We start from the raw sequence: 18,518 nt of genomic DNA, 5'->3' as shown, positions 1-18,518 counted from the left end.
AGACAAATGTGGAGAAGTTTCATTAACTAGTGAATCTTGGAGATCGATACTTAAGAATTCATCATACTAGTCTATTTTTGTATTTTAGTGTATTTAAAATACACTAGTCTATTGCTGCTGCTGCTGCTGCTAAGTCGCTTCAGTCGTGTCCGACTCTGTGCAACCCCACAGACGGCAGCCCACTGGGCTCCGCCGTCCCTGGGATTCTCCAGGCAAGAATACTGGAGTGGGTTGCCATTTCCTTCTCCAGTGCATGAAAGGGAAAAGTGAAAATGAAGTCGCTCAGTCGTGTCCGACTCTTAGCGACCCCATGGACTGTGGCCTACCAGGCTCCTCCATCCATGGGATTTTCCAGGCAAGAGTACTGGAGTGGGGTGCCATTGCCTTCTCCAACTAGTCTATTGAGTGTATTTAAATATTTCATAATAAAAACTTGTTAATGACATTTCAAATCTTTGAGGAAAGGATTTACTCAGAAAATGGCATTAATAGCAATTATCTGTATATTTGGAAAAATATATAAAGTTAGATTTCTCCCTTCTGCTATATACAAGGTAAATTTCAAAAGAGTTAAAGACCTAAGTGCTAGACACAAGACTACTGAAAACTAAAAAAAAAAAAAAGAATATTTTTGGCATATTACAAATGGTTTCTTAAGTAAGACACAAAACCCAGAACCTATTCAGTAAGATGATTGATGAATGTGACTCATAAAAGCTAAAACTTTCTGTAAAACAACAGGTCTTGTGAAAGAGAAAGGCAATAGAATGGGAGGAAATATTTATGACATAAATAACAGAAAAAGGACTCATATCTAGAAGGAAATATATTTAAATAATAATAAAAAGACATAAAATTAGAAAAATGAATAGAGGATATAAAATGATGCTCTATTACAGAGAAATAAAAATTGAAACAATGAGATAATCTTTTTAAAATTTCAAAGATTGATAGTATCCAGTGTTGGTGAAATGTAGAGAAATGTGCTCTTACACACTACTAGAAAAATAGGTACAACCTCTTGTGAGCAATTTGGCAATGTCTATAAAAATGTACAATTTCTACTTTTATGTTTTTGCCTTAGATAAATATTCTCATGTGTTCAGAGAGTCATTGACTAGGTTGTTGTTGTTGTTGTTGTTGTTTAGTTGCAAAGTCTTGTCCGACTCTTTCGTGACCTTATGCACAGTAGCCTGCCAGTCTCCTTTGTCCATGAGATTTTTCAGGCAAGAATACAGGAGTAGGTTGCTATTTCCTTCACCAGGGAATCTTCCTGACCCAGGGATCAAACCCATATCTCCTGCATTGTAGGCAGATTCTTTACCACTGAGCTACCTGGGAAGCCCAGGTAGTTAGTATAGTACTGTTTATAATATTGAGAAATTTGAAAACTCAAATGGCAGTAAAGTAAGAGTAAATAAAGTATGATACAGTTGAATTATTGAATCAGTGAATTAGAGAATGATGTCAGTCTATTTGTACAAACACACAAAGGTTTCTTAGACACATTTGATAGATCTCATTATTTTTTAAAACTGGGCAAAGTATATAGGAAATATATAATAAATGGTTTGATAAAATGCAAGTAAATTGATGGGACAGTGGTTATCTTGAAGTAGGGAACACTTGGTAGGGTATGAAGCTACAATAGACTTTTTGCCATTTTGTATTAGTTGTTTGGAAGCAGTGCTTTATATTCATGTAATTTTTAAGTTAAAGGTGTGCATATCAAAAAAATGCAATTCAAATAAGATTTACAGATTGTGGCAATGTCAGTTTCCTGGAGTTTATCTTATACAGTAGTTAGACAGGTTTTTACTGTTGGAGAACCTGTGTGAAGAGACTCTCTGTCCTACTTTTGCAACTTCTTGTAAGTCTGTAATTATTTCAGAGCTTTTTAAAAAATTATCAAATAAATGAATGAAAACAAAGGTTAAAAAGGGAATCATGGAAACTTGTCACTAAAATCTTTAAAATTATCTAGACGTTCTAGTCATTTAATAAAAAAGAAAAATAGAAAACAATTATCATTTTCCTATTTTCTTTAATAGGTTCTAGATGATCTGGAATGCCATGGAGTTTCAGTATCAGAACAAAACCGAACAGAGCTGGAACAGAAAATAGATGAAGCTAAAGAAAATATTCGTAAAGCAGAGGTGAGGTGGGAGCTAATTGTGGTGTTTTGCCCAGCTCCAGCAGTGTCACAGCCATGATGTGGACCTTTAGAATCCAGGCTCTATACACTGACTAATTTGAAGGGTGATTCACCATCTGTGTGCAGAGTACTATCTTTAAGTGTCTGTTTCATACAAGTTAGTTCAGTTCAGTCGCTCAGTCGTGTCCAACTCTTTGTGACCCCATGAACTGCAGCACGCCAGGTCTCCCTGTCCGTCACCAACTCCCAGAGTCCACCCAAACCCATGTCCATCGAGTCGATGATGCCATCCAACCATCTCATCCTCTGTCGTCCCTTTCTCCTCCTGCCCTCAGTCTTTCCCAACATCAGGGTCTTTTCAAATGAGTCAGCTCTTCGCATCAGGTGGCCAAAGTATTGGAGTTTCAGCTTCAACATCAGTCCTTCCAATGAACACCCAGGACTGATCTCCTTTAAGATGGACTCGTTGGATCTCCTTGCAGTCTGTGGGACTCTCAAGAGTCTTCCCCAACACCATGGTTCAAAAGCATCAATTCTTCGGCGCTCAGCTTTCTTTATAGTCCAACTCTCACATCCATACATGACCACTGGAAAAAACCATAGCCTTGACTAGACAGACCTTTGTTGGCAAAGTAATGTCTCTGCTTTTTAATATACTGTCTAGGTTGGTCATAACTTTCCTTCCAAGGAGTAAGCATCTTTTAATTTCATGGCTGCAGTTACCATCAGCAGTGATTTTGGAGCCCAGAAAAATAAAGTCCGACACTGTTTCCACTGTTCCCCCATCTATCTGCCATGAAGTGATAGGACCAGATGCCATGATCTTAGTTTTCTGAATGTTGAACTTTAAGCCAACTTTTTCACTCTCCTCTTTCACTTTCATCAAGAGGCTCTCTAGTTCTTCTTCACTTTCTGCCATAAGGGTGGTGTCATCTGCGTATCTGAGGTTACTGATATTTCTCCTGGCAATCCTGATTCCAGCTTGTGCTTCCTCCAGCCCAGCATTTCTCATGATGTACTCTGCATATAAGTTAAATAAGGTAGTACACATAACAAAAAGACACTAAGCTCACTGTGAAGGGTTTACAATCATGAAACATTAAATAGCAAAAGAATTAGGCCACAATAAAGATTAATAGTACAGAAACTGATCCACGTAAATCCAGTGCCAAGAGTTGATTAAGCAGACAAGGCAAAAAAAAAAAAAAAAGTTAAAGCACTGAATTTTAATCTTTTGGGGAGTCATGGAATCCTTTGAGGATTATATGATGGTATAAAACCCTCTCTACCACAGAAAAATACACATTTTATGTGTAGTATTCAGAAGTTCATGTACCATACACTAATATTCTGTGACCTAGAGAGGGAGAAGTTGAGATGGAAAGAAAAGTTATTTGCAAAGGAGGAAGATATAGGATATAGTTGGCAGTTGGATTTGATTAGGATAGAAGATTTTTGTAAGAAAATGTGGTACAAAGTAAGGAAAGTCACTGTGGTTAAGACCAGTTCATGGAGGACTCCTGTTCATTTGTATTTAGTTGCATATCCAATGCATCATAGTAAAGGGATATGGAAGTAGACATTTAAAAAAAATGGAGTGTCCAGCCCTCAGTGAGAATACGTTCTTATTAGAAAGGCTGAGAGAATGCCCAAGATAGTTAAGACTCTAAAGCATAAGTGCCAAGGAGTGGTCTACACAAAAGGAAGCCAAAGGGCACAGGGGTCACTCTGGGAGAAGTTATTAGGGCAGGTAATACAAAGAGGTAAAACTTAAGATGGGCATTGACAGATGAAAAAGGGATAGCACAGTTTTGTGCCCTGCAACCTCAAGAGGCAGAACTAGATCTAAAAGAAGAAGGTAGGAGGAAGGCAGATTTGAGCTTGCTACTGGGAAATATTTTCTAACAGTCAGATATGCCCAGCGACATAATAAGTTGCCCAGGGATCTAGTTGCAGCACTGTAAGTGTATAAGAAGATTCTGTGTAAGTATTTCTTGAGTTGGATTGAGCATTAATCTAAACTAGTGATTTTCAAACATACTCTCAGATCTCGAGAAGATTTGAGGAAGTGTTTCAGTGATCGAGATGGGGCAAGGAGTCGGCATTGGTAGTGAGCAGAAAGGCAGCATCAGCAAAGACAGGGAATACGAGTGTGTTTGTGACACTGCCAATGGAAGTGATCTGAACCAGACAAGGCTTGCTGTCTACCTGGCCTGGAGAAGCCCCAGTAACCCCAGCTGCCTTTATTCCTAGCACATGACCCATAGCCTCCATAGTAAAGAGAGCAGAGTGAACAATAAATAGCCCTTTTCCTCACTGAATTCAAGGTCATGGGTAAACAGCTGCCCTAGGGTGCTGGCCAAGTACATTGGCAGGCTCTTGCCTAGTCTGAGAAACATGGGCTTGTGTAGAAGAGCTTTTCTTGTTTGATGTTTCTCCAAACTCTGAGTGAAGTCAATTTCAGAGTCTTGACAGGACAAGTCTCAGAAGTTTTCTGAAGGGTGTGTTCTCTCTTGTATTTTCCATTTCCAGACTTTATCCATAGTGTCACCATCTGGTACCTTACCTCTACCATGCCCTCCAGTAATAGCAGTAGTAGGTATCAGTCACACAAAGTCTGCATTTAGGCTGAATGACCTGTTATTTCCATGAATGTTCTAAACTGCCCGGTGTTTGTAAAGCTTAAAATATGAAGTGAGATTCACACAACAGAATGTCTCATCTCTCCTAATACTAGCATGTAAGTCTGCATTCTCAAAGATAATTTTTTACCAGAAATATGGAATATGCTAAAAACCACAATGCCAGAATCATTATCTGTTTTTAATATCTGTGAAATGCAGTTAATCCTGCCACTTTTATAAAACGATCTCTCACTTGATTTCCACTTATCAGTTACAAAAAATAACCCAGCTAAAATTAGATGGCAAATATGAGGGTAGTATTAGGGGATTATTTGCAGTATTGTCATGATGAGATTTTTATATAGGCTAGACCATGAGAGCCTTCAGAGGAATTGACACTAATAGTTTCAATAGATTTCCTTTTTCTTTCTTCTGCCTATATATCATTTGCATTGGATTTTCTCTTTCCATTCAACAGTTACTTACTTTATTATAAATACTGAAACAGAAGGGAGAAGAAACTAGTTAAAAGTCCCTTATATCCTTTATGTTTGGTGTTTAACTCCTACAACATGAATCCTACCCTCCCTTGTTGGTTAATCTGCTTTATCTAATCTTTTCTATATTGTGTTTCCATTTAGTGTTGCTAATTAGAATAGAAACCTTTATGGTACTCAGTAATAGATGTAAAAATTTTTTTCCAGTCATAAGAAATTGAAAATGTAAGTGGCCTGTGCTTTTCTAAGAATAAGAATAGATTACTGTTTCCAAAGAACAGTATAATAGAGGTTGTGTAGTGATTAAATAATTATTGGCTGGTTAATTTGGGGATGGACTCTGATTAGTTTAACAATCACTTAATGAGTGTCTGCTGTGTGCCAGATTCTGATGAATATACTAGATGTAAACTGATGAACAAAATTATTGTTACATTGTTATGATCTCAATGACTACTCTTTGCAGCCCCTAGTTTAAGAATTGAAATGAGGCAATAGCTGCTCAAATTAAATTTTAAAAGTTTTCTTAATCTGGTATTTAGGTATTTGAATTTTTTGAAATGTCTTTTGTCATACAGATACACATTTCTTGATCTGACATGCTAGTGCTCAGTCACATCAGTTGTGTCTGACTCTTTGCAACCCTATGAACCGTAGCCCATCAGGCTCCTCTGTCCTTGGGATTTTTCTGGCAAGAACACTGGAGTGGTTTGCCACACCCTCCTGCAAGGGATCTTCCTGACCCAGGAATCAAACCTGTGTCTCCTGTGTGTTCTGCATTGCAGGCAAATTCTTTACTGCTGAGCCACCCATATCATACCCATTTCTAAGATAGCTTTTCAAGAAGCCAGGAGTTTTAAATGCCCTTTCTGGAAGCTGTACATGACTTGTGTTTCAGGACACAATTCTCTTGTACTTGAGTAATTCAAAATTATAGTGTCACTTTTGTACTCAAAGACTGGGAAGTGGTAAGACCTTTGCCATAATGCTACAAGAGAAGTATAAAAACTTCAGTTGCATAAAATGTGAGGCCTCATTGTTGTTTAGTCACTAAGTCGTGTCCAACTCTTTTGTGACCCCATGGGCTGTAGCCTACCAGGTTCCTCTGTCCATGGGATTTCCCAGGCAAGAATATTGGGATGGGTTGCCGTTTCCTTCTCCCAGGGATCTTCCCAACCCAGGGATCAAACCCGTGTCTCCTGCATTGCAGGCGGATTCTTTACCACTGAGCCACTCGGGAAGTCCCTGAGTCCTCATTGCTACAAGGTTAGTGAAATGCTAAGGGTGACCCTACTATAAAAACAAAATTTCCAATCATATATATCCAAATTTATATTACCTTCAGACTTGTTTATTGTGAGGTGACACTGTACTCTTATAATGCAGTATGTTCGTAGACCTCTTAACCACTTTCTTCAGTTTTTAATGTAAAAATTTTTCAAATGTACAGAAAAAATGAAGAGTATATATTTTTCAACATTCTAAATCAACTATTAATATTTTATAGTATAAAATTTATGAGTGTATTTCTGTGCTATAAATTGGAAGTTTAAAGGCCTGATCATAGTCTTATTTTAGGCAAGAATACTTTATAGATGATACTGTTTTTCATCATAGTATGTTTTTATCAAGTTTTCTCACAACTGATGCTAAAAATAGTCACTTTCAATTTAGGTGGTACTACCAAGTCTTTCCACTGTTAAAGTTCTTTTTTCTTTTTCCATTGCAATTAACAAGTATTAGTCACCTCCAATGGCAGCAAGTGAGTCTTTTTCTCCCTTTCTTAAGTATCATTACAATGTCATGGAATTTTAAAAATCAATTTTATTAAGGTATAATATACATAAAATGTAACCATTTCAAGTAAACATTTTGATGTGCTTTGACAAATGCATACCCCTACATACCCACCTCCACAACCAAGATAGAAAATATTTCTGTCATCCCAAAAAGTTCGTTTGTGACCAGGCAACAAATGATCTGCTGTCAAATAGGTTAGTTCAGTTCCAACAACATGAATAATACATCACTTGATATTGTCCTACACATCACATATAAAGATCACCTCACACACTTTTACCAGCCTTATTTTTTATCATAATTTCAGGGTTGATGAGTTGTCATGTATTCAAGTTCATGAATCTTTTCTTCTGTAGTTATAACCTGCCATTAAGGCTATCGTGTGAATTTTGATTTCAGATATTACATTTTTAGGTCTATAAGTTTGGTTTGGTTCCTTATATCTCCAGTTCACTCTTGTTTATTTTCCTGATGTCCTTTTAGTCCTTAAGTCTATTTATAAAAAAGACTTTAAAGTTCTCATCTACTCATTCTATGATTTCTGACTCTTTCTACTGACTGATTTTTCCTTTGGTTGTGGCTTGTATTTTTCTCTTATTCAAATACTTAGTACTTTTTTTTTTTTTACTGAATACGAGAAATAGTGACTGTTTGGCTACTGAGTGTCTGGATTCTCTTTTCCTCTGTTAAAGCCTGTTGAGTTTTGTTTGGGCAGCCAGCTCAGTTTGATCTGCAGATCAGTTAGATATGTCAAGACTTATTTTTAAGCTCTGTTTAGATTGTTTTATAGTAGCCTTTCCAATAGGGCTAGTTTAGCCCTATTGGGCTATTACTAATGGATCTCCTTTCTGCCATTTCTTCTTATGCCTTGAGAATCTAACAAGGTCTCTGGTCTCTCAGCTCTGGCTGGATAGAACTGCAACATCTTTCAGCCCTATACAATCTCTGGGAGTTTTTCAGTTCACAGCTCCATGGTAGACATTATTTCCACAACACTTATTCTTTGTGTCTCCTCGTGGAGTCCCAGTTTATGTACTTTCAATTTTTTATGGGTTTTCTTTCATTTAATGTATTTTTAATATTATGGTTGTCCTACTTTAAGCTCCATATTGTCTCAGTTTGGCCAGTGAGAGTCCATTTAAGCTGACTTCTGTCCTTTTCACATTACTCTTGTTAGTCTTTTAACATTAATTTGCTTTCTAGCACAACAAGCTATCTTACTGCTGTTCAGTTGCTCAGGCATGTCCAACTCATTGCAACCCCATGGACTGCAGCATGCCAGGCTTCCCTGTCCTTCACCATCTTCCGGAGCTTACTCAAACTCATGTCCATTGAGTCGATGATGCCATCCAACCATCTCATCCCCTTCTCCTCCTGCCTTCAGTCTTTCCCAGTATCAGGGTCTTTTCTAATGAGTCAACTCTTTGTGTGAGGTGGCCAAAGTATTGGAACTTCAGCTTCCGCATCAGTCCTTCCAATGAATATTCAGGATTGATTTCCTTTAGGATTGACTGTATTGATCTCCTTGCAGTCTGTGGGACTCTCAAGAGTCTTCTCAAACACCACAGTTCAAAAGCATCAATTCTTTGGTGCTCAGCTTTCTTTATAGTCCAACTCTCACATCCATACATGACTACTGGAAAAACCGTAGCTTTACTAGACAGACCTTTGTTGGCAAAGTAATGTCTCTGCTTTTTAATATGCTGTCTAGGTTGGTCATAGCTTTTCTTCCAAGGAGCAAGCGTCTTTTAATTTCATGGCTGCAGTCACCATCTGCAGGGATTTTGGAGCCCAAGAAAATAAAGTCTGTCACAGTTTCCATTGTTTCCCCATCTATTTGCCATGAAGTGATGGGACCGGATGCCATGATCTTAGTTTTCTGAATGTTGAGCTTTAAGCCAACTTTTTCACTCTCCTCTTTCACTTTCATCAAGAGGCTCTTTAGTTCCTCTTCACTTTCTTCCATAAGGGTGGTGTCATCTGCATATCTGAGGTTATTAATATTTCTCCCGGCAGTTTTGATTCCAGCTTGTGCTTCATCCAGCCCGGAATTTCGCATAATGTTAGACAACAACTCTGCATAGAAGTTAAATAAACAGGGTAACAATATACAGCCTTGATGTATTCCTTTCCCAAGTTGGAACCAGTCTGTTGTTCCTTGTCTGGTTCTAACTGTTGCATCTTGACCTGCATACAGGTATCTCAAGAGGCAGATAAGGTGGTCTGATATTCCCATCTCTTGAAGAATTTTCCAGTTTGTTGTGATCCACATAGTCAAAGGCTTTAGTGTAGTCAGTGAAGCAGAAGTAGATGTTTTTCTGGAACTCTCTTGCTTTTTCTATGATTCAACAGATGTTGGCAATTGATCTCTGGTTCCTCTGTCTTTTCTAAACACAGCTTGAACATTTGGAAGTTCTTGGTTCAGGTACTGTTGAAGCATAGCTTGGAGAACTTTGAGCATTAATTACTTTGCTAGCATATGAAATGAGTGAAAGCTATCTTAGGCTCACTTTGTATTTTTTCTGCCCATATTTAGAATTAACCTTTTCTCCAAGAAGCCCTGATTTCTTTTAATATATAGAATAGTGTTTAGATACGAAAGTCTAGGCTGTGAAGGTGCTTATTGCACCCGGTTTGTGGTATAGAAATAAAGGGGAGTCATTTATTTGTTGGCCCTTTCTTTGAGGTTTAGAGCTAGGAATTTTTTTAGAATCATGAATTCATACTGGTATTTTCAGTTAAAATTGAAAAGATTTTATTAAACTTCTTTGGTTTTATATTTATATCTTTTATTTTATATTGAGATTTTTAGTTCCTATAATATTATCATGATATTTTATTTGCTGTATTCTACATATGTATTAAATAGTTTCAAAATTAAAATGCAAATATTATTAATAATACTACATTGTGACATTTAAGATTTCTTGGAATTCTTCTTGAATGTAGGATATATCTCTTCAAGGGTTTCTGCTTCTGATAATAAGGGACTAGCTTGTATCCTCTTTTAGATAACAATTACTAATCTAATCTAGGGTAAAAATATTTAAAATACCTATTTGATAGAACTGGAAAATGCCCCAAGGCATATAAGAACTAGAGAGGAATAGATTCTTCAAAGAATGGGACTATACTTAGTGACATTTACATTTTATAGCTCTTCCTGAAGAGAAGAGGCTCTCTGCTTGAATCTTACAACTAAGATTCAAGCAGAGAGCCTCAGCCTTACTGGCTTGACCTGGAATGTCAGGGAGTTCTCAAATTTGCGTATAAATAGCCATCCAAATCCTTGGCCAAACCTAAATAGACATGTGGAACAGAAACTCCAAGGAACTTGGCAAGAAACAACAGCTAGAAGGCCAAAAAAAAAAAAGACCATAAATTTCAGCTGTTGTTCATCACAAGGAAGCAATGCTAATCATTAGGAAATGGAAGTGATTATATTAATATCAGACAAAATAGATGGCATAAGAAATGTTAAGAGAGATGATGATTCATAATGATTAAAAAGAAGTGCAGTTCATCAAAACAATCCTAGATGTGTTTGTAACTAATAATAGAGTTACAGAATAGTTCATATAAAAACTGACAACCAAATGAAGAAATAAACAAATCTACAATCATAGTTCAAGACTTCAGCCTTCCTTTCTGTAGTTGATGGAACAAGGAGCTAGAAAATTAGTAAATATATAGAAGACTTGAATAACACTACTAGCCAACTTTACCTAATAGACATTTATAGAACACTCCACTCCACAGGAGTAGAATATACTGTTATGTTCTTTTAAAGTAGACATGGGGAAATTCCCTAGTAGTCTAGGTGTTAAGACTTTGTGCTTTCACTGCTGAGGGCCTGGGTTCAATCCCTGGCCAGGGAACTAAGCTCCCACAACCCATGAGGCCTGGCCAAAAATATATATATATAAATAAATAAAGTAGATATAGAATATTTAGCAAGACCATAGACTATACCACAAACCCATGTCACTGAGTTTGAAAGGATGTCATGTGGAGTATGTTCTCTGACCCATCATAATAAAATTAGGAAGGAGTAACAGAAAGATATCCCAGATATTTGGGAGTTAAATTATTTAAGTACAGTAATTTGTTGCTGCCTTTAGGAAAAAAATCCAGCTTAATGGCAAAAACAACAATGATTTATTATCTTTCATCATCTGGGTGTTGTCTGTGTAGTTCTTCTGCAGGTTTTGCCCATGATTACTCAAAGAGCTGCACTCAGCTAGAGGACTAGGTCTTTTTTCCATATGGCCCTCCATCCTCAAATAGGCTAAACAGGTCTTCCTCACAGAGTGGAGGCATATACCAAGAAATCAAGTCCTAGTAACACTCTTATCCAGCCTTTGCTTTTATCAGATTTGTATATGTTCCATTGGCCAAAAAAGTAATCATATGGACAAGGCCAGAATCAATGTGCGAGGGGATACATGGAGACTCCTGTGTTTCATTGGGCGTAACCTTTTACCACAATTGATATGACCTTGGTTAAATCATTTTTCTCACCTATTCAGTAGAGTTTATGATATTCTCAGGCTTCTTGTGTGAATTAAATGAAATAGTATAATCATATAGTACCAAGTATATATGATAAAAGTTGTTTGGGGGTGGGGGGGGTTAAGATACCAAAAGTAATTGAGTGGCAAATGGTATTATCTATCATTATTGATTTCCTACTGTATGCACTGACCTAAATAGTAGGGTTACAAATAGACACAGTTCTTATCCTTAGAAAAATGATATTCTGAATATAAGTTTCTGCTTTATTGACTATGCCAAAGCCTTTGACTGTGTGGATCACAATAAACTGTGGAAAATTCTGAAGGAGATGGGAATACCAGACCACCTGACCTGCCTCTTGAGAAACCTGTGTGCAGGTCAGGAAGCAACAGTTAGAACTGGACATGGAACAACAGACTGGTTCCAAATAGGAAAAGGAGTATGTCAAGGCTGTATATTGTCATCCTGCTTATTTAACTTATAAGCAGAGTACATCATGAGAAGCGCTGGGCTGGAATAAGCACAAGCTAGAATCAAGATTGCCGGGAGAAATATCAGTAACCTCAGATAGGCAGATGATACCACCCTTATGGCAGAAAGTGAAGAGGAACTAAAGAGCCTCTTGATGAAAGTGAGAGAAGAGAGTGAAAAAGTTGGCTTAAAGCTCAACGTTCAGAAAACTAAGATCATGGCATCCAGTCCCATCACTTCATGGCAAATAGATGGGGAAACAGTGGCTGACTTTATTTTTCTGGGATCCAAAATCACTGCAGATGGTGATTGCAGCCATGAAATTAAAAGACACTTACTCCTTGGAAGGAAAGCTATGACCAACCTAGACAGCATATTAAAAAGCAGAGATATCACTTTGTCAGCAAAGGTCCATCTTGTCAAGGCTATGGTTTTTCCAGTAGTCATGTATGGATGTGAGAGTTGGACTATACAGAAAGCTGAGCGCTGAAGAATTGATGCTTTTGAACCATGGTGTTGGAGAAGACTCTTGAGAGTACCTTGGACTGCAAGGAGATCCAACCAGTCCATCTTAAAGGAGATCAGTCCTGGTTGTTCATTGGAAGGAATGATGTTGAAGCTGAAACTCCAATATTTTGGCCACCTGATGTGAAGAACTGACTCATTGGAAAAGCCCCTGATGTTGGGAAAGATTGAAGGCAGGAAGAGAAGGGGATGACAGAGGATGAGATGGTTGGATGGCATCACCAACTCAATGAACATAAGTTTGAGTAACCTCCAGGAGTTGGTGATGGACAGGGAGGCCTGGCGTGCTGCAGTTCATGGGGTCACAAAGAGTTGGACACGACTGAGCAACTGAACTGAACTGAAAGTCCAAATTAGGTTTACAGATTTTGTAACTGTCAAAAAGTTTCATAAACTCAATCATGGTGTGACACTTGGATATGCATATGTTCAGTTTTACATTGAAGTTGGTTAATTGAGGGTGTTAATACACCAAGGTTATATATCTTAAAAGATCTGACTGTTTTAAAACATCATTTTAAAAAGCTCTATCTTTTTACAAGTTTTAAAAATGATTTGGTCAAGCAGTATCTGGAATGCCATCAAGTTTCAGTGAGCTATGCTCTGCAGAATTTTAATCAATTGGCAGATCATCAAAATGCACTTGATAACACTGGAAAGTTCTGCGTTTAAATAGTTGTTAAAATATAAACAGTTGGAACTCTGAAGGAAGGCTAGCATAGTTTATTCTGGAACTACAGTCTAAGTTTGCAAATACCATGTTCTTTAATTGTTTGGCAAAGTACTGACAAAAATAAATCTTATGAAAACTAGATTACGTACATTTGAGAAAATAGAATATACTGATCTCTCTCACTCGTGTGTATGTGTATGTACATGTATCTTTTTCTCTCTCTCTCTCTTTGTATTTTCTTTGCTTCTCTGCTTTAGCAGTTAAATGACTTACATTTATAATTTCCAAAAAGAGGTTTGTTAGTTTACCCATTTTTAAAAAACATTTCATTGCCTATATTAGTTTAAAATACATGCTAGAATGGTGCTGAGACTACTGGATATCCACATGCAAAAGAATGAAGCTGGACCCTGACCTCACACCATATACAAAAATAAACTCAACTCAGAATGATCAAATACCCAAACGAAACAGTTAAAGCTATAAAACCCTTATAAGAAACATGGGAATTAATCTTTGTGACCTTGGATTAATTTCTTAGATATGACACCAAAAACCCAAGCTACAAAAGAAAATAAATAAATAAATTGGACTTAATCAAAATTTTAACTTTTATGCTTCACTGTTAAGAAGTGAAAGACAACCCACAGAATGGGGGGAAAATATTTGCAAATCATTGCAGACGGTGACTGCAGCCATGAAATTAAAAGATGCTTGCTTCTTGGAAGAAAAACTATGACAAAGCTAGACAGCATATTAAAAAGCAGGAAAAAAAAAAGCAGAGACATTACTTTGCCGACAAAGTTCCATCTAGTCAAAGCTATGGTTTTTCCAGTAGTCACCTATGGACTTGAGAACTGGACCATAAAGAAAGCTGAGCGCTGAAGAGTTAAGGCTTTTGAACTGTGGTGTTGGAGAAGACTCTGGAGAGTCCCTTGGACTGCAAGGAGATCAAACCAGTCCATCCTAAAGGAAATCAGTCCTGAGTATTCATTGGAAGGACTGATGTTGAAGCTGAAGCTCCAGTACTTTGGCCACCTGATGCGAGGAACTGACTCATTGGAAAAGACCCTGCTGCTGGGAAAGATTGAAGGCAGGAGGAGAAGGGGATGACAGAGGATGAGATGGTTGGATGGCATCACTGACTCAATGGACATGAGTTTGAGCAAGCTCCAGGAGTTGGTGATAGACAGGGAGGCCTGGCCTGCTGCAGTCCGTGGAGTCACAGAGAGTCGGACACACTGAGTAACTGAACTGACCTGATTTGCAAATCAGATATTTAATAAGGGACTTTTTATCTAAAATACATCAAAAGGCTTACAATAAAAAGACAAAGGCACAATAAAAACAGTAAAAAGACAACCCAGCTTTAAAATGGACAAAAGTTCTAGATAGACATTTCTCCAAAGAAGATATACAGATGATTAATAAGCATATGAAAAGATGCTTGACATCGTTAGTCATCAGGGAACAAATCAAAACCAGAGTGAAATGCCACTTCACACCCACTAGGATAGCTAGAATCAAAACTGGCAAACATTAGCAAGTGTTGCCAGGATGTGAAGAAATGGTAACCCTCATACCCTGCTGATATGATTGTTAAAGGAGGTAGCTGCTTTGAAAAACAATTTCCCCAAATGGTCAAACATACCGTTATTTTATGACTAAATAAGTCCAGTCCTAGGTATATATCCACAAGAAATGAAAACATATGTCTACAGGAAAACTTGTACACTGATTTATAAGTTGTATACAAATGTTTATAGCAATATTTTCATATTAGCTGAAAAGTTGAAACAACCCATCAACTGACAAATGGACAAACAAAATGTGTTATATCCATGCACTATCCATAAAAAGGAATGAAATACTAATACATGTTACAACGTGGATGGACTTTAGAAACATTATGCTAAGTAAGAGAAGCCAGACAGGAAATATTGTATGGTTCTATTTACAGTAAATGTTCAGAATAGGCAAATCTAAAACCTGGGTTGGGAAGATCCCCTGGAGATGGGAAAGGCTACCCACTCCAGTATTCTGGCCTGGAGAATTCCATGAACTGTACAATCTGTGGGGTTGCAAAGAATCAGACACGACTGAATGACTTTCACTTTCTTTCATAGAGAAAGACAGATCAGTGGTTCCAGAGGCTACAGAGAATAGGGATAGGGGAGCAATAGCTAAAGGACATAGCAGGGGTGGAGAGAGGTTTGGAGGTGATTAAAATGTTCTAAAATTGTGGTGATAGTGCTATACTTAAAATGGATAACCAGTAAGGATCTACTGTATAGCACTAGCACAGGGAACTCTGCTCAATATTATGTAACAACCTAAATGGGATAGTAATTCGAAAAAGAATAGATACATGTATATGTATAGCTGAATCACTTTGCTGTGTACCTGAAACTGTCACAACATTGTTAAATAACTATACTCCAATTTAAAATAAAAAGTTAAAAAATAAAAGAAAGTTGTGATAATTGCATGTATCTTTGAATATGCTATAAGTTGTGTATTATATAATTTAAATGAGTAAATTATATGTGCACTTTATCTCAATAAAGTTGTTAGCAAGAAAAAATTATTAGAAGAAACAGATTTTTGCAAGTCTATTTACCAAGTAGTGTGCCACAAGCCAGAATCTTTAATTACTTTATATTAAGGTCTATGTGATATCCAAAACCACTGGATTGTGTACTTTAAAGGGACTAATATGGTTAATCTTATGTAATACGAATTTTTATCTATTTCGTTTTTTTTTTTTGGCTGCCCCATGTGGCATATAGAATCTTAGTTTCCCAACCAGGGATCAGACTTGTGCCCCCTACAGTGGAAAGGGGGAATCTTAACTGCTGGAGTGCCAGGGAAGTCCCTTTATCTCACTGTACAAATCTTACGAATACAAAATAAATTTAGCAATGAGAGCTCAGTGAAAGAAGTCAGAGCTCAGATCCTTTTTGATACCAACTCCCTCAGCAGAGAGTCCAGAGAAGGATCAAAATTGTATACTAGAAGGGCTCAGTGAGCATATTTGTTTGTCTAAGAGTCCCACAGAAGGCCGTCCAGTGAAAGTCCTCAAAATTATCTCAATGGAGCCTTCAAATGTTGAGGAAGACACCACCACTCTTAATGTGAAGAACAGTGAGGCTGAGTTTACTACTTGCTAACGCAAAAAAAGAATGATATTTATAAAATACAATCTCTTTGACAAAGTAGAACTGATGCAAAGGGTTTTGAGAAGTGTGGGTTTCAGGGACTGGCAGATTTTCAAAACTGGGAATGTACTACAGACTTGCTCACTTTTAACTGGTGTGTAGAGACAGGACTTCCCTAGAAGTCGGTAGGGAAGGAGGCCTATTCTTTCCTAGACGGTAAAGAATCTGCCTGCAATGCAGGAAACCTGGGTTTGATCCCTGGGTTGGGAAGATCCCCTGGAGGAGGGCATGGCAGCCCACTCCAGTATTCTTGCCTGGAAAATCCCCATAAACAGGAGCCTCGTGGACTACAGTCCATGGGGTCTCAAAGAGTCGGACACAACTGAGTGACTAAGCGCTAGCACACAGAAATTGGTGGACTGTTGGAAGCAGGAGTGGAAGCTTGACTGCTGATGCTTACTGGAGTGAGGCTGTGGTTGACTGGCTGCCTTGCAGAAGCAAGGGACTGTCATTAATTGGCTGACTTAGAGACATGGCTATTGGGCAAAGCAGTTACTGTTTGATTGGGACAGGTTTGAACTAATTCTATGATTACTTGCTTATGGCTTGGAACAAGAGCCAAAGAACGGGCAGTGTTTCCTTTTCTTGAATTTGGAGCATAGAAACTTCTTTTATTCCGAACATCTCCTGTTTCTAATAGCTGCATTAGAATCTAATTTAAATCTTTACTCAGTAGGCAGTCAGGAATCATGGGTGTTTTTAAGCAGAGAAGTGACTGATGAGATCGTTCGTAGACTTGTAAAAGGTGGATTATAGAGGAGAAGAGACAGTCCAGGAAATGGGTTAGAAGGCTGTTGAAAATGCTAAACTTTAGAATGTTCTGAGGCATAGCCTTATTAACAGGAGAGGAAAGCAGACTTTATGTTGCATTAACATCTTCCTTTTCCTTCCCTCTTACTGCTCTCTCTCTCCCCCTCTCATCAAGGGAAAAATTAACATCTATGCCAAGGAAGAATTGCTAGTGAATATCAAGATTGTCCTAATTACTAAATCAGGAATAACTTAAAAGCAATTAATTTGAGGAAAGAATGTTTTGCTTTCTGACCATTTTCTTGGTTTTCTTAGATAATTAAGTTGAAAGCTGAAGCCCGACTGGACCTACTAAAGCAGATTGGTGTTTCTGTCGACACATGGCTAAAGAGTGCAATGACCCAAGTGATGGAAGAACTGGAAAATGAGCGATGGGCCCGCCTTCCTGCAGTGACTAATAATGGAGCCTTACACTCGGTACAGTTTCTCTTGAATATGATGGGCTAACTTCACTAAAGAATGCTCTTCTATGACTCTATAACCAAACTTGATAATAGCCAAAATTTTAAAGAAAAAGTAATGGATTTTCTAATGGTTTGAGGTTTTTTTCCTTTAGTCTATCACTAATTGAGTTAAACTTAGTGTAGGAAAGAAAGAGAGAAGAAAAAAATAGTACTTTTTTAAAATGTGTGTTATATAGTGATAAAATATTATCACTAGTAGGTTTATCATTATCCCATTCTTAAAAGTAGGTATACTTCTTATCCGAAGGTAGCAGGATAAAAATTTTAGTCTAATGTTTCCAAAGTTTTCAGAGGTCTTCTTCAGTGTAAGTGAAAATAAACATCTGGAGCATTGTAAACAGTGTTAAAGAAGGGAAAGGAACACAGTCTATGACTTAGTCTGTTCAGTTCACAAGGACTGTCACACTCTGCTGACAGAGTTTCTTTCTTTCATCAGGGAAACAGTGCTCCAGGTATAGGTTTATGAATAAGGCCAGAACTCACACTCAAGTTTTCCTACTTCAGGTTCAGAGTGTTCTCCACTCTGATGTCATCCAGTTCAACTGTGGTTTTTCATCCTGGAAATCGGAGTATCAGAAAAGTTCAGTGATTTGCCTGATATTACATAGGTGGATATATAATGCCTTGCTGGTCAAACTATTTTTTGCTGCTATCTCCCTACCCATTATTCTCTCTCATCCAGTTTATTTCCATATGGCGTTTATTACAATCTGTATTTGTCTTCTTTTTTTATTTTATTTATTATCTATCTTCTTCCCTGAAATGT

The 18,518-nt window shown here is 37.6% G+C and overlaps 1 protein-coding gene across 7 annotated transcripts in view; it reads left to right on the top strand.

Moving 5' to 3' along the window:
* FCHSD2 (FCH and double SH3 domains 2) overlaps positions 1 to 18,518 on the top strand; it is a 288,868-nt gene that overhangs the window by 242,979 nt on the left and 27,371 nt on the right. For all 7 annotated transcript variants that reach the window (XM_081539493.1, XM_081539492.1, XM_081539495.1 and 4 more), the window contains 2 exons: positions 2,052 to 2,156; positions 17,544 to 17,705. In XM_081539493.1, the coding sequence (XP_081395619.1) occupies positions 2,052 to 2,156; positions 17,544 to 17,705 (267 nt within the window). The remainder of the gene's footprint in view (positions 1 to 2,051; positions 2,157 to 17,543; positions 17,706 to 18,518) is intronic.

Source organism: Giraffa tippelskirchi, chromosome 11 (assembly GCF_054371585.1).
Source record: "Giraffa tippelskirchi isolate mGirTip1 chromosome 11, T2T-mGirTip1v1.2.pri, whole genome shotgun sequence".
NCBI lineage: Eukaryota > Metazoa > Chordata > Mammalia > Artiodactyla > Giraffidae > Giraffa > Giraffa tippelskirchi.
Note: the sequence above shows the minus strand (reverse complement) of the source record. Positions and strands in the feature narration are given on the sequence as shown.